Genomic DNA, 13,432 nt, shown 5'->3' with positions numbered 1-13,432 from the left:
AGTCGGACTTTAGACACCATCTGGCAGAGTCCTACACATGAGCAGAATTGTCATTTCTTTTATTATTTGTTTTTTTCCACCATTTTGACTGTGACCCTTATTTTTGTCGCCTCAAAGAGCTGAAAGGATGCTCAAAGTGAATGCTGAATTACTTTGACCTTCAACTGTATATTTTATATTTTGTCCATCTCAACTTTTTCTTTCTCACATGGTTTAAATTTAGAGACGCAAATACGAAGATGCTTTTAACATCTCCACAGTCCTCAGCATGCATGCACAGAGCGTTTATACCAATGCATTTGGACAGAAGCTATTAGATCTGGAACTCTTTTAAAGTTTAAAGTCCTTCACTAGGTTCATTCACTCGTAAAATATTGATACTTAAATGCAGCTACAAGGTTTTTAGAATAAAATCTGCTTCATTTGAGCATTTTCGGCGTAGAAATCTAAAATGATCACGACTCTACAAAAACAAACGGTGTGCTTAAAGAATGCTTGTGTCGGGGCCACCACAACAGCTAGCGATACCTAACAACCCATCAGCGAATGTAACTGAAGCAAAAAAAGAAAAAAAAGAAGACCTTTCTGTGGGGTTAAGTACGGCGGCCTCAATCATCGCTCACACACATAAGCCTGAATTGCAAATGAAGCCGGTATGCAGGGAAAAGCCCATTAAGCCTCTTGTCACTAAACATAATCAAGTGTCACATGGTGCAGTGCTCTCTGCCCATCCAGAATACATTAGGGCCACATTAGGCAGTGCATTTATGTATGGCCACAAAAGTCATATTAGTCTAAGTCATTCAGCGGGACGCAGACACCGCCAATTCTCTCTGAAATCACGTCTGAATAGGATGCAATGACTTATGACTAACAGTCTAATGCCTTATTAAGACCAAAATGAGAAAAAGTTCCTTTGTAAGCAATGGCAAAAGAGCAGACAACAAAGCAAAGCAATGTGGGAAGAGCAACCTTAGCATGCAACATCGTGTTTGCACAACCAAGGTTGAAAATAAAACAATCTTTATTGTCTTTAACATCAGCTGACAACCTTGATTGGCATGATTACTTTGCAGTTTATTTTAAAAACATTAATCACCCCCCCTTCCACCCTCCTACCAAAATAAGAAAAGGTGACAATCAATACGTCCTGTACGAGATGTCGCGATAACCTTGGTGAGATGGTAAATTAATGAATGAGAAGCTTGATTTTGTTGCGCATGCTCCAAGGTCCACTTGCGGAGCCCTGTGGTGTTTATCACGACACAATCTGGGTAAGTGACGCTTAGAAAATCCTGAAAAAAGAAACTGCAAACCAATCACTTTTCATGCCAGTTGTTCTATTGGATTTCCAGCTAAAATGTCAACCTTTTCGTGATAACTGGAGAGGCCGCTTTACTGCTGACAAAATAAAATGCCCACCTCTAGCGGAAAAAAAAAAATCATAAAGGGAACCTAAATCCCTCTCAATCAAGTAGTAAAAATCAACGTAGGTTATAGCAAATGAGAAATTGCTAATACTTTGAGTTGTCCAGCCAAAATGCCAAAGGAATAAAGTAATTGGGGATGACAAAAAAAATCCTTTGATTGTATTCCTTTCAGTACCAAGCATGGCATTACAACCATTTGTTTGGCTGCTTCCGTAATCTGAGAAATTGCCATTATCTCTTCAATTTAACCCAAAAAAAAAAAACGTGAAAAGGTAACACCCGACCACAGGAAGGCACCTTTTGTTTCATATAAATCAAAGCAATGCTCAAATAGCACAAAAATATGCCCCAAATGGCTGTGACATCACAGGCGTTTGTTTGGACGCCAAAGAACCACTCTGAAGCAATGCCTTGATAGCCTACCTTTGCTTTTCTGGCCTTGATTTTGGATACATTGGGGAAAAAAAGTATTTAATCTAAATAGTCAAAGAATGCAGACATTTTGAACATTCAAGCAAATATGCCTAACAGATGAAACGTGGCTGGGTGCAGCAACACACCCGAACAAGTGAATGAATGGCTTTAAACAAGGTTGGGCAGATGTTTCCCTTGGCAGCATTGGCTTCTTTCCTGCTTAAATTGCAGGGCTTTCTTTAACATAGATGCCTTCTCCCTCCTTCCATGGATATAATTTTCTCGATTCGAGGGCTTCAGATTTCCCCATCTCGCTGCGGCCAACAAAGCTCACAGATAACCGTCAGTACTGGCTGCGCAGGTGTAAAAACACTTCGTCACCAAAAAAACATGACCAATCAACCATTCTTCTGGCCAACTCATGTTCACTTCAACGTATGAAAATACAAAAGTGATCGGCACAATATTTAGACTTTTATTGACATTAAATGTGAGCTCCTATGGGTAAAACGTCACCTCAACCATAGGTGTCAAACTCCGGTCCTGGAGGGCCGCTGTCCTGCATGTTTTCCAAGTCTCCCTGTTGCAACACACCTGTTCAAATGAACAGGTTCAATGCCAGGCTTCCGCAGAGCTTGCAGATGATCTGTTCATTTGAATCAGGTGTGTTGCAACAGGGAGACTTGGAAAACATGCAGGACAGCGGCCCTCCAGGACCGGAGTTTGACACCTGTGCCTCAACTAAGTCAAAAATATTGGTTTTATATTCCACAGGTTGAAGTGGACATGAGTAGGGATCTGTATAAGAAGTTGGGTGACGATTGATGATAGTTTTCAGACTTTTAGCGATGCTAAAGCTTTTGCACTCTGTAGGCAGCCAACCCAAGCAGCAACCCCTGCGTTTGGCCATCGAGCGGAGCCTGGCCCTGGTGGATGGCAAGCCGACCCGTGGCGCTCCTGTCGTGATCTCTGGACTGGCGCTTCATGTACTCATGTCTATGGCCGGCCAACAAGCAGAGTGAAGTTTGCAGTCTCCCACCAAGAATGCAACATTTTTGTCAGCTGACTAACAAGTGCTATTTAGAGGGTGCACCCTGTGTACGATTCCGGTCCTCTGGCTGGAGCTTTTTTCAGTTTTGACGCTTAAGTGTCCTTGGGGGACTTGACAGATATCAATCTCATTATTATTTCATGTCAAGTAACATATTAAGACTTATTCAGATAACTATAGCCTAAAAAAACATGCGAACAAGTTCACCAAACCATCAATGTCACTCCAAATCACTAAATCCAATGAAATCTTCATCCTCTGTGTCACTTTAAAACAACTCCACCAACTCCGGAGGAAGAATATGCAGCGCTTCCTCTTCTACGCCGCTTACGTCAGACTCATAGTGGTACAGACGCTCCCCGACTTACGAACATTCGAGTTACGAACAACGGTACATACGAACATTTTTGCGGGTATGTCGAAAAATGTTCGGACAGAGATGCTGTAAGTTAGATTTTGTATTGCGCGCCTTTTTCCGAGTAGTGCTTCTTTCCGCCGCTAATACCGACGTGAGGCGCTGTGAGAGGAGGAGGAGGAGGAGGAAACGCCTGTCCCCATGAAGAAATTCGAGACGGAACTCTTGGCCGAGGGGTTTTCGCTCATAGATAAAGCCATCGCACTCTTCGAGCAGCAAGACCCAAATATTGAACGTTGCACAAAGGTTGCAAATCAAATGAATGATGCCATACAGTGAGTGCTACTGCATCACTTATGATGAGAAAAAGAAGAAAACTGTGCAATCGTCGTTAGATCGCTTCTTTCGGCCAGTTTCTACTACACCCTCCAAGGAAGATACTCGTCAACCCTCATCTTCTTCTCCTGGACCCTCAACTTCTTCCTTCATTGATGTTACGGAGGAGGAAGTAACTCTTGAAGCCCATTCCAGCGACGACGAAGACCCTCTCGGCCCCATGATATAAAACCTCCTCTTCCTTCTCCTTCCCCTCCATCATCTCCTAAGCCTTCGAGTACATCTTCCAAAAGTAAGTTAAACTTCATTTTATTATACTTACAGTATATAAACCATAAACATACTTATATAAGCCTTAAACATACATTCCATACAAAATATAGAACTGAAGCAACTTACGAACGAATACACCTTACGAACGATCGTTCGGAATGTATGTCGTTCGTAAATTGGGGAGTGTCTGTATTATCAACACAGGTCTAGAGCAACCTCTTGTGGTTAAATGTGAAAATAACATGTGAAATGATATGATAATATTTTAATAATTTCACCCATAAATCGCGCCAGAGTATAAGTCGCACCCCCAGCCAAACTATGAAAAAACTGCGACTTATAGTACGGAAAATACGGGAGGTTTTTGAGAGAAAAATGGGCCATCCTGGCAATGTATTCCCTATAAGATATTAAGCCCAACAAAAACAAGTGGAAGAATAATATATTTTTATGTGCACAATAGCAATTTGGGATTTGCACAATAAGTAGAAGAAAAACCTGTTTGTGCCACGCAATATCATTAGTGTGAATGCTTGACTCTCAGCACTGGCACAATAACTCTAAATATAGCAGCAGGATGTTGGCGGAATTCTGCAAGGTAATTACTTTTTCACTGTTGTCTTAATGACGGGCGCGTGGCCCCCACTGACAAACGTCAGTCATTACGGATGAGACTAGGAGAGGAACACCTGCTACTCGAATTGTCCACAGTCGAGCATAGCAACATGGACATTAAATGTCTGAACAACATCTGCATCTTAAGTGAACAGCAGAGGCTGACAGGAAAGCTGGCAGAAGGAGGTCACGTAATCCAGCCTCCTCGACTCGGTTTGCCTGGATACGAGCTCAGATGTTCTTGGCACAGGAAGGCATCTGTAAACCTGGCAAGCTGATTGCGACAGCTGTTGTTGATTGTCTTTCCTGTAAATTAACGCGTTAAACGTCCATAAAGTCGCTTGATGCTGTCGTCGAGAGAGTGTTTACCTGGCACACAAATGTTCTTTGTGTCTTTAAGTTCCAATCAAGCAAGACACAAAAGACACATGTTGGAATTGCTCCACGGGAGATTTTGAAGCAGAACATCTTCACATACAACTAAGTGACCATGTTTGTGGAGCTAAAACTTTGCTCCTGTCCACTCTGCCTCAAGCTGCAAGGGTCACAACTTGTCCCAATCAAACGTAGGAAGAATAGATTTTGATTTCACTGCACTACATGCTTGATTTATGCTATTCCTTTGTAAACCGCTTCCTGATTGAACAGTGAAAGTGTTACGATTGGATTAGGATTCATAAAGAGAGTTAAACGCCACTCTTTCGGTTAATGGTAAAAATACAACTACTTAACTAATCAGACATCATAATTCCTCTTTGGGGTTAGGAGAGTAAAGCGCTCCCTGGTAGAAAAGTCTCCTGATTTGGTTCCAAATAATTCAGTATTTCGTGACTTAGGGCACTTGGAAGACTTGGAATTTAAGACGCTTTCTGATTGGCTTATGCAGGAAATGAAGTGTAATATTATGCAATTGAGTTTTGACTACACAGTCAAGAATCTTATTGGTTTATCGTTAGTAAATGTTACGAAAATATAGTCTGACAAAACGGTTAACAGGGTGTGCTTCTTGATTTGATTAGAGGAATTAAGTGCTAACTGAGTGAGACAGTGCTTAAACCTTGGTTTATGAAAGGTAAAGTCCCATGCTTTTAGTTGAAAAGCAGTAAAAGTAAATACAAAAGACAATTGTATGATGGGGCGGGCAGGACAAACGCATTGAGTTAGTTTGCGTTAAGTGTTTGCTTATTTTTTCAAGAATGTATAGGAAAATGCCCTTTGATTGGGATACAGGAAGTGAGGTATTTTCTAATTGGGTAACAGCAGGGCTCTGTCTGAATGTCCACACTAATCCCTAGTATAAAATATAGGAGTCACACCATTTTGTAGGAGTGTCTGAACATCTGGAGAGAAAAATGTAGTACACTCAAAATTAGCCACGATGCGCTTAGAAAAGTAGTGAGTATTGATGGTCATTCATAAGGTCAATAAAGACCACAGTGCATTGTGAGCAGGAATGACAGGGCTATGTTGCAGCGGTGTCCAAATTCACAGGCTGTAGGTCACCAGCGTGACCCAACCGCACATGGTTTCCAAAATCCAGAAAGATAATTCGCAGGCGAGGTCCTTCAAAGCCCTCAAAGATGCATTGGTTGGGTACATCCAAAGATGAATTTCATGCTGCTGTCATGGAAATACATCGGAGTCGGGGAGAGAGTTAAGTGCAAAGCCATTCCAATTTACAAAGAGACTTGCGTTCTTTGGAAGAACGTTCTCGCATACGTTCTAAGGAAGACCGTAATTGGTTAATTTCACAAGACCATATCCTGCGTCCTACATATTGAGAAATAGCCACTAAGTCAGGTTCTTCCTGTTTGGGATACAGGAGCTAAAAGTGCTTCCTGACTGTGTTACAGGAATAGAGCGGTAAGTGTTTCCTGGTTGGATTACAAAAAGTAATGTGCTTCTTGAATGGGTTACAGTAACTTGTGTGCTTAGTGTTTGGGTTACACAAAGTCAGGGTCTTTCTAATTGTGTTGCATGAATTTAAGCAATGTGATAAAGGGTATCAAAAGAGAAAGGGTACAAAACAATCTCTACCTTTTGTGTTGAAGAGACGGGACCTCTTGCAGTTGTAAGCCACTTCTTGTTGACACTGCTCTGACCTTGACACGATTGTGTGCAGTTGTTCCGACGAGGCGCCGTAGTCGAGCACCATGATGTGAGGCCGCTGCAGTAATGAAGCCTGCACTCGGACTGGAGCAGTGCTGTTGTGGGCCAAAACCGTCCAGACTTTCTCTTCTACAACAAACAAGTTTATCTGAGACCACATACCTATTTCAAACAACTTCTCCAAATCTCCCCACAAATAAAACAGGTACATTTTCAACCTGGTTTGTGTTCCAGAACAACAATTAAATTACTGCTGCAGGCCTGACTCACCAAGTCACTGCTATTAAATAATTAACCTTCCCATCCAGTATTTTTTAAACCTGCGCACAGTGCAGCTGTGTGTTTTATAATGCTACGCTTCAAATGTGATTACTCGGCTCAGTTGCACCATCTAATTCTGCAGTCCACTCATAAATTAATTGGTCATGAATCTTGTAACGACTGCCGGCAGAGAGAGGCGTCAAGAGAACTGACAGCTGTGGTGTATATTACACTGTCTTTTGGTGAATGGTTCTCACCCAAACCCAATCTCACGGGATGGTTTATGTCTTTGGATAAGGCATAACATAGCATGTTCACATTTGTTCACAATCTCTTGAATCCTTTTTGGCCATTACAAACACTATTCAGTTAAAAACGTATGCAATTTTGAGGGCCAATGGTTTGAATAATTGCATAATTATATAAACACATGTCCCTGTGTCAACATTTCGAGTTAGTCTGTTCAGAAATTGGATGGTGTTCGCCAAAGAAAAGAGCCTTATATCACACAGTTTCAGATTGTGCTGTGCCAAATGGAAAATGCAGTGTTGTGGTCTCTTTGTCATTTTCCTACAGGACTGAATTATCTTTTGCTATGTGTTTTCTAATAAAAAATACAAATCAGTAAATCATCCTGGGTATGCTGAGTGAATGTCACCGTAAAGTGCTTGTACTCCAGGCTGGAGGATGACGCCGGCTTGTAATGCAGACATATCTCAGCATCATAGACGAGGCCCATCTGTGCATTCGCTGACATTTACCATCCGTGCAAAAACCTAATTAATTCCCCTCTGCACCTGTCAGTCCCCCCCCACCCCCGCAACCACCGCCGCGATCCCCCTCATGGAATCCAAGAAATAAAATAGCAAACAAACAGTATTTCCAACTCGTTCATCCTTTGTTTGCACAGTAAAATTAGACAAGGAGTTCATCTTAACTGAGTTTGCAGTACATGGTGTGTGTGTGTTTACTCTTTCTTCAAGAAAATCCCCAGTCATGTCGTGATTATGCATATCAGGTCATCATGCTGAGAGCTATTTGCATTTGGGATGTATTTTGTAATTGAGGTCAAGTCGAGGGATCTCGATGACCAAAAAAAAAAAAGAAAAAAAAAAGGAAGAGACAGTGGCATCTCTCCTCCAGAAGTTGAGATATCTTCTGGGCATTGTCAAAAAAAGCATTTGTGCGTTGGGTGGTTTGATTCAAATCCCAATGAATACGTTTGAGTTTTCGGGCTAGTAATTGTATGAAATGTAGATGAATATTTATTTACGATTTTAGGTTATAGTATTTCCATTTGGTTACACGACAGTGTATGTGGAAACAAAATTTGTTTCTTAAATATTTTCATATACAATTTCCCCAAATTGTGGTTTGAGTATAACTCCTCCGCTCCTCCACACCTGCCAAAAAACACTTTAACGTCATGAAAATTCTTTTTGATGAAGCAACCACTTTAATTACTGAAAAGATTCAGCATTGTATTCATTTTAGTCTCGGACTCTTGCAGTATCACAGACAACTAACTTGAATTGTGTTGTTGTTCTCATCACAGGGGTGGGGGATGGGGGTGCTCACCTGTCATGTTACAGTACACCTGTGTGGCCCCTAGGGGTCCGCTGCCATCTGGGTCGATGGAATAAAAGCCTGAGGAGCCGCCGGTCAACTTGTAGGATTCACAGGATGACTCATAGATGGCTGCAAAGGTGGAACAATTTTCAACTGTCATAGTCCCATTAACTCTAAATGAAAAATAATACTTTCTGGACTTTATGATCCCGATGTGAGTTCATTGACCATTTCCTGATCTATTTCCTCCGCAGCTACTTTGTGGCTGACCTCTGTCTTTGTACAGCAGGTTTAAAGAGGACTGGGCCTGCTGATGAGTTTTATATACTGTGCTTGGAAATGAGGCATTGTTCTGGGAAAAAGTGCCACATGATTATTGTTTTGCAATTGTAGATTGTTGTGTACAAATGCATTACACCACTCAGAGCTGTTTCTTGCATTTTGACATGGCCGCCTCACCCGTTTGCTAATGCAGGTATAACTTATGTTGCAGCCACTTAAATGCACTTCAAGAAGCAAATATTCTCAGGGCCAATGATCATACGAATGCAAAATGGGATGTCCATCCATCCATTTTCCGATCCGCTTTATCCTCACAAGGGTCGCGGGGGGTGCCTATGCCAGCTGTTTTCGGGCACTAGGCGGGGGACACCCTGAACCAGTTGTAGGGCACACACGGACGAAAAACCATCCACGCTCACACTCACACCTAGGGACAATTTTAGAGTGTTCCATTAACCTGCCACGCATGTTTTTAGAATGTGGGAGGAAACCGGAGCACCCGGTTAAAACTCACGCAGGCACGGGGAGAACATGCAAACTTCACACAGGGAGGCCGGAGCTGGAATCGAACCCTGCACCTTTGCACTGTGAGGTTGACACGCTAACCGCTGGCCCACCGGGCCGCCCGCAAAATGGCATGGGTACAGCCGAATAGGTTATGCTGATGTTCACTTGTGATGGCAGTATACTCTGGTGGGGAGCTTCAGCATAAAAAAAAACAACATTTTACATTTACATTTATTTGGCAGGGAGCTTTTTGTTTATTTGAACAAGATGTATGCAAAAAAATTCTGAGCGGATTAGGATGAAAGCTTGTGGCATTGAGCCACTGAACACTTGAGGTGATTTTTTATGTTGATCCAAGAGTTATTTTATTTTTTTTGTACTCCAAGCTGGGAGGTGAGGGAAAGTTTCACAAAATAAGGCTTTTTTGTTTGTTTGTTTTTCAAGTTGATTCAAATTGATAACTGCGACATGGTAGCGAGTGGTTTGCACGTCCGCCTCACAGTATAGAGGTCTAGGGTTTGAAATCCACCTTCCTGTGTGGAGTTTGCATGTTCTCCACGTGCCTATGTGGGTTTTCTTCAGGCACTTCCTCCCACATTCCAAAAACATGCATGGTAGTGTATGTTAATTGGACACTCTATATAGTTCCTCGTGTAATTGTGAGTATGGATGGTTGTTCGTTTATGTGTGCCCTACGACTGGCTGGCAACCAGTTCAAGGTGTACCCCGCCTGCTGCCCAAAAATAGGCAACCCTTGTGATGACAAAGTGGTTCAGATAATGGATGGATGAATGATAACTGCCCAACTTAGTTGAAAAGCATGCTTCAGTGCACTGGTTGAGAGTACAGTCAAAACAAGAGCAAAATTACATTAAAGTACAATCTGTATGTCCATTACATTTTGTTTTTCTTTGTTGAGATGACACCACAGAAGGTACTGGTAATGGCACTGAGAAAAATGTGTGCTGATAACGACAATTGCGACATCAGTACACTATAAGCCATAGGTGTCAAACTCAGGTCCTGGAGGGCCGCTGTCCTGCATGTTTTCCAAGTCTCCCTGTTGCAACACACCTGATTCAAAGGAAGAGGTTCAGTGTCAGGCTTCCGCAGAGCTTGCTGATGAGTTGATCATTTGAATCAGGTGTGTTGCAACAGGGAGACTTGGAAAACATGCAGGACAGCGGCCCTCCAGGACCTGAGTTTGACACCTATGCTATAAGCCAGGGGTGTCCATTACGTCGATCCTGATCTACCGGTAGGTCTAAGACAGGTCCCAGGTAGATCCGAGGAGTGTCGAGGAGAAAAAAAACAAACAACCATTTGTGTGTCTTTGTATATGTTAGTTATATATTTGTTTGTGTTAATGAACACTGCACCCTAATCATCCTATCAGTCTCATTTTCACCCAAAAAATATTTAAAAAATAAAATAAAGCAGGTAAATCTTGAATTTACAGTGGCGCGTGATTACGTCACCGGAAGTTGTTAGCGCTCAGCAGACTGCAATTGCAGCTTGTGTTCAGAGCTATTGCGCTCTATCTTTTATAGTCATTATTCTCATTCAGAGTTTGCTTCGTGTACAATTCACCGAGGGCACGGGCAAAGAATAGGAATCTAGGAGGGCCCAGGGAAGCACTTTAAAACAGTACGTGTGAGCTACGATAGTTAACAGGCTGCAAAAGTGCATCGCATGTCTCAGTTTCAGGCTGTTTCTCATCATGGCGTGCGTGCGTGCGTGCGTGCGTGTGTGTGCGCGTGCGTGTGTGTGCGCGTGCGCGCGCATGTGCGCGCGCATGTGCGCGCGTGCCGGTAAAGGTAGATCCCGGGAGGTTAGTTGATCGAAAAGTAGATCTTCGGTCCAAAAAGTTTGGGCACCCAGTATAAGCAATACCATTCATTGAATAAATATTAAGCGAGGCCAGCATGAAAATAACCTGACATTTACATTTGTACTGTCCATTATACTTCATTGCTGGTCTTTTCTGTGTCTTCAAAAATTGAATAGTGATTCATTTATTTTAGTTTTATTTTATCATGTTTTGCTTTTGTTGACACTTGTACAATAGAGTCATTAAATGGATCGTGTTTCACTTTCTTGGTTTCACTCTGATTTTTCAAAGAAAATTATTTTGTCCCTCAGCGGCATGCATTCCAAGCAGCTACTAGTGGGAAAGGTTTTGCTTTTAGGGGTCACTTGAGTTGAGGCTTCCTCAGTGAGCAGCAGATAAGAGTGGAAGTATCAGGATTTGAAAAATGTCAACTATATATGCCTCTCAGAAAGACGCTTTACTTATTCTCACCTGTCATCCACGGCGGCCGTGCTTTTAATAAATATTCATTTCTTCCTATTTTGAATTCAAGGAATGCTCCCGTCTGTCATGTTCACACATTTCAAAACATTTAAAAAAAAAAAAAGGGGGGCGGGGGTGTCGTGTTTGCCAGCGTAAAAATAAGCAAACCAATATTCTGGAAGCAAAAGATACAGGCATTTGCATGGCATGTGTCAAGGTGATGATACAGGATGTCAATATACAAAAAATAAATAATAAATTAAAAACAAAAACAATGTCAAAAGTGGAGGGAAGTCTGATAATACTGCTATTTATTGTGTGCATGACAAATCCACAAAGTGAGATTAGTCAGCTTGCCAAGTACAATCAGGATTTGTTACCCCACAACTCGCTGTTGATGGGATGACACAGCGACTGGGAGTAGAAGTACAGTATATTTATAACTGTGTGTGTGTGTGTGTGTGTGTGTGCGTGCGCGCGCACACACACACACACACACCAAATGGGGCCGTGGACTGGTGGTTCGAGACACCTGCTGGAGCCACTTAATTAAGTCTGTTCTATGAGTTTTACTCACTCAGGAGTGTGACACTTTATTGCAAATAATGTCGCTGATTGAGACAGAAATACCCTGGACATAAATTCTGAAATGTTGCTCTTTTGTCTCCTATTCATCTTTTGATGTCAAACCCAAAACTTTTTAATCTACAGCACAAATAAAGTAATTGGCAAAGGGGAATATGGGTCTGGGTCGGTAGCCAGAAAGGTGACAAAAATGAAAATAACTCACAGCTGTGACAAGTTGCTCCCGAGTATCCTGTTCCGGAGCAGTCGCAAGAAAAAGTGTTCCAGGTCTGCGAGCAAAGGCCGCCGTGCTCGCACTTGTTGGGAACACACCTGTCACACAACAACACCACAGCAACACATTGGAAAATTGTAGTAAACATCTGCTAATATGCACGAGCTACATTTTTATGGTGGAGCCTCTTTGGAATTTGAGTAAAATTTCTGAAAAGTAAGATTCAAAGATCAACAAAGGATAACTCTGCATTGTGTCAGTTTAATTTTTTTGTTTTTTTGGGGAGTGATGTTGCAAAAGATCAACAAGGCCCGTTAAGAGAAAATGATGAACTTAACAGTTGTAAGTGTTCGAGCCAGCAATGTTTCTCTTCTGGCCTAATCACAATCATACATACTTCATGTAGCGCCGGTTGAAATAATGAAGCTTAAGTGGTGTTAGGAATCACAAGTAATACAGTGACAATTACAAATAATTATAATAGATGCCATACAAACCTCCTACAAACAAGACTCCATGAGTCACGTCAAGAGTCACGCTCATCTTCACACCCACGCAAAGACTAATTCAACACATATTCGTACAACCCAAATCTAATATTTGTTCCAGGAAACTATGAATTTACCTTGTGACCAATGGACTATTCCTTCCATTTCAGAGCTTTGTCTTGGCTGCACTGATTCCAGTACTATATACTATAATGGATATTATATTTTGGGGGAGGATTGGATGGCAGATTTCAGCCTCTGTGCATTGCAATGTCAATCTGTCAGTATTTTTGGTTCTGAAATTGGTTCATTTGAGCAAGCCTATCCACCTCGCAGACTGTTTTATTGTTTCTACCTTTTATTTTTAACAGTGGTTAGCTTCTTTTTGAACTTGTGTGATATTTCAGAATGTTGCAAAATGGCATAAACGACATTTCCCTTTGCATTACGCCTACACCATTGAAGTTAAGACTCATCTGACTATTTGATTGCGTGTTGTGAATTTAGTAGACACAGTAAACCTCATTGGCCATTCCTGCCTCACCCCCAGTGCATCTGCTGAACGCCATGGTATTTCTTTCATTGAAATGGCATCAGTGTGGGACAATCTCTTAGAATCATTGTCGGAATCAATTAATTGAACTGATTAT

The 13,432-nt window shown here is 41.8% G+C and overlaps 1 protein-coding gene across 3 annotated transcripts in view; it reads right to left on the bottom strand.

The window, feature by feature from the left end:
- Positions 1-13,432, bottom strand: part of LOC147197849 (contactin-associated protein-like 5) — a 200,970-nt gene that overhangs the window by 62,324 nt on the left and 125,214 nt on the right. For all 3 annotated transcript variants that reach the window (XM_086123341.1, XM_086123342.1, XM_086123343.1), the window contains 3 exons: positions 12,286-12,392; positions 8,423-8,542; positions 6,512-6,712 (listed from right to left, as the gene is read on the bottom strand). In XM_086123341.1, the coding sequence (XP_085979467.1) occupies positions 6,512-6,712; positions 8,423-8,542; positions 12,286-12,392 (428 nt within the window). The remainder of the gene's footprint in view (positions 1-6,511; positions 6,713-8,422; positions 8,543-12,285; positions 12,393-13,432) is intronic.

Source organism: Hippocampus guttulatus, chromosome 11, assembly GCF_054856545.1.
Source record: "Hippocampus guttulatus isolate MCC_2025c chromosome 11, RoL_Hgut_1.0, whole genome shotgun sequence".
NCBI classification, from domain to species: domain Eukaryota; kingdom Metazoa; phylum Chordata; class Actinopteri; order Syngnathiformes; family Syngnathidae; genus Hippocampus; species Hippocampus guttulatus.
The sequence above is the reverse complement of the archived record's forward strand: the minus strand, read 5'-3'. Positions and strand labels throughout refer to the sequence as shown.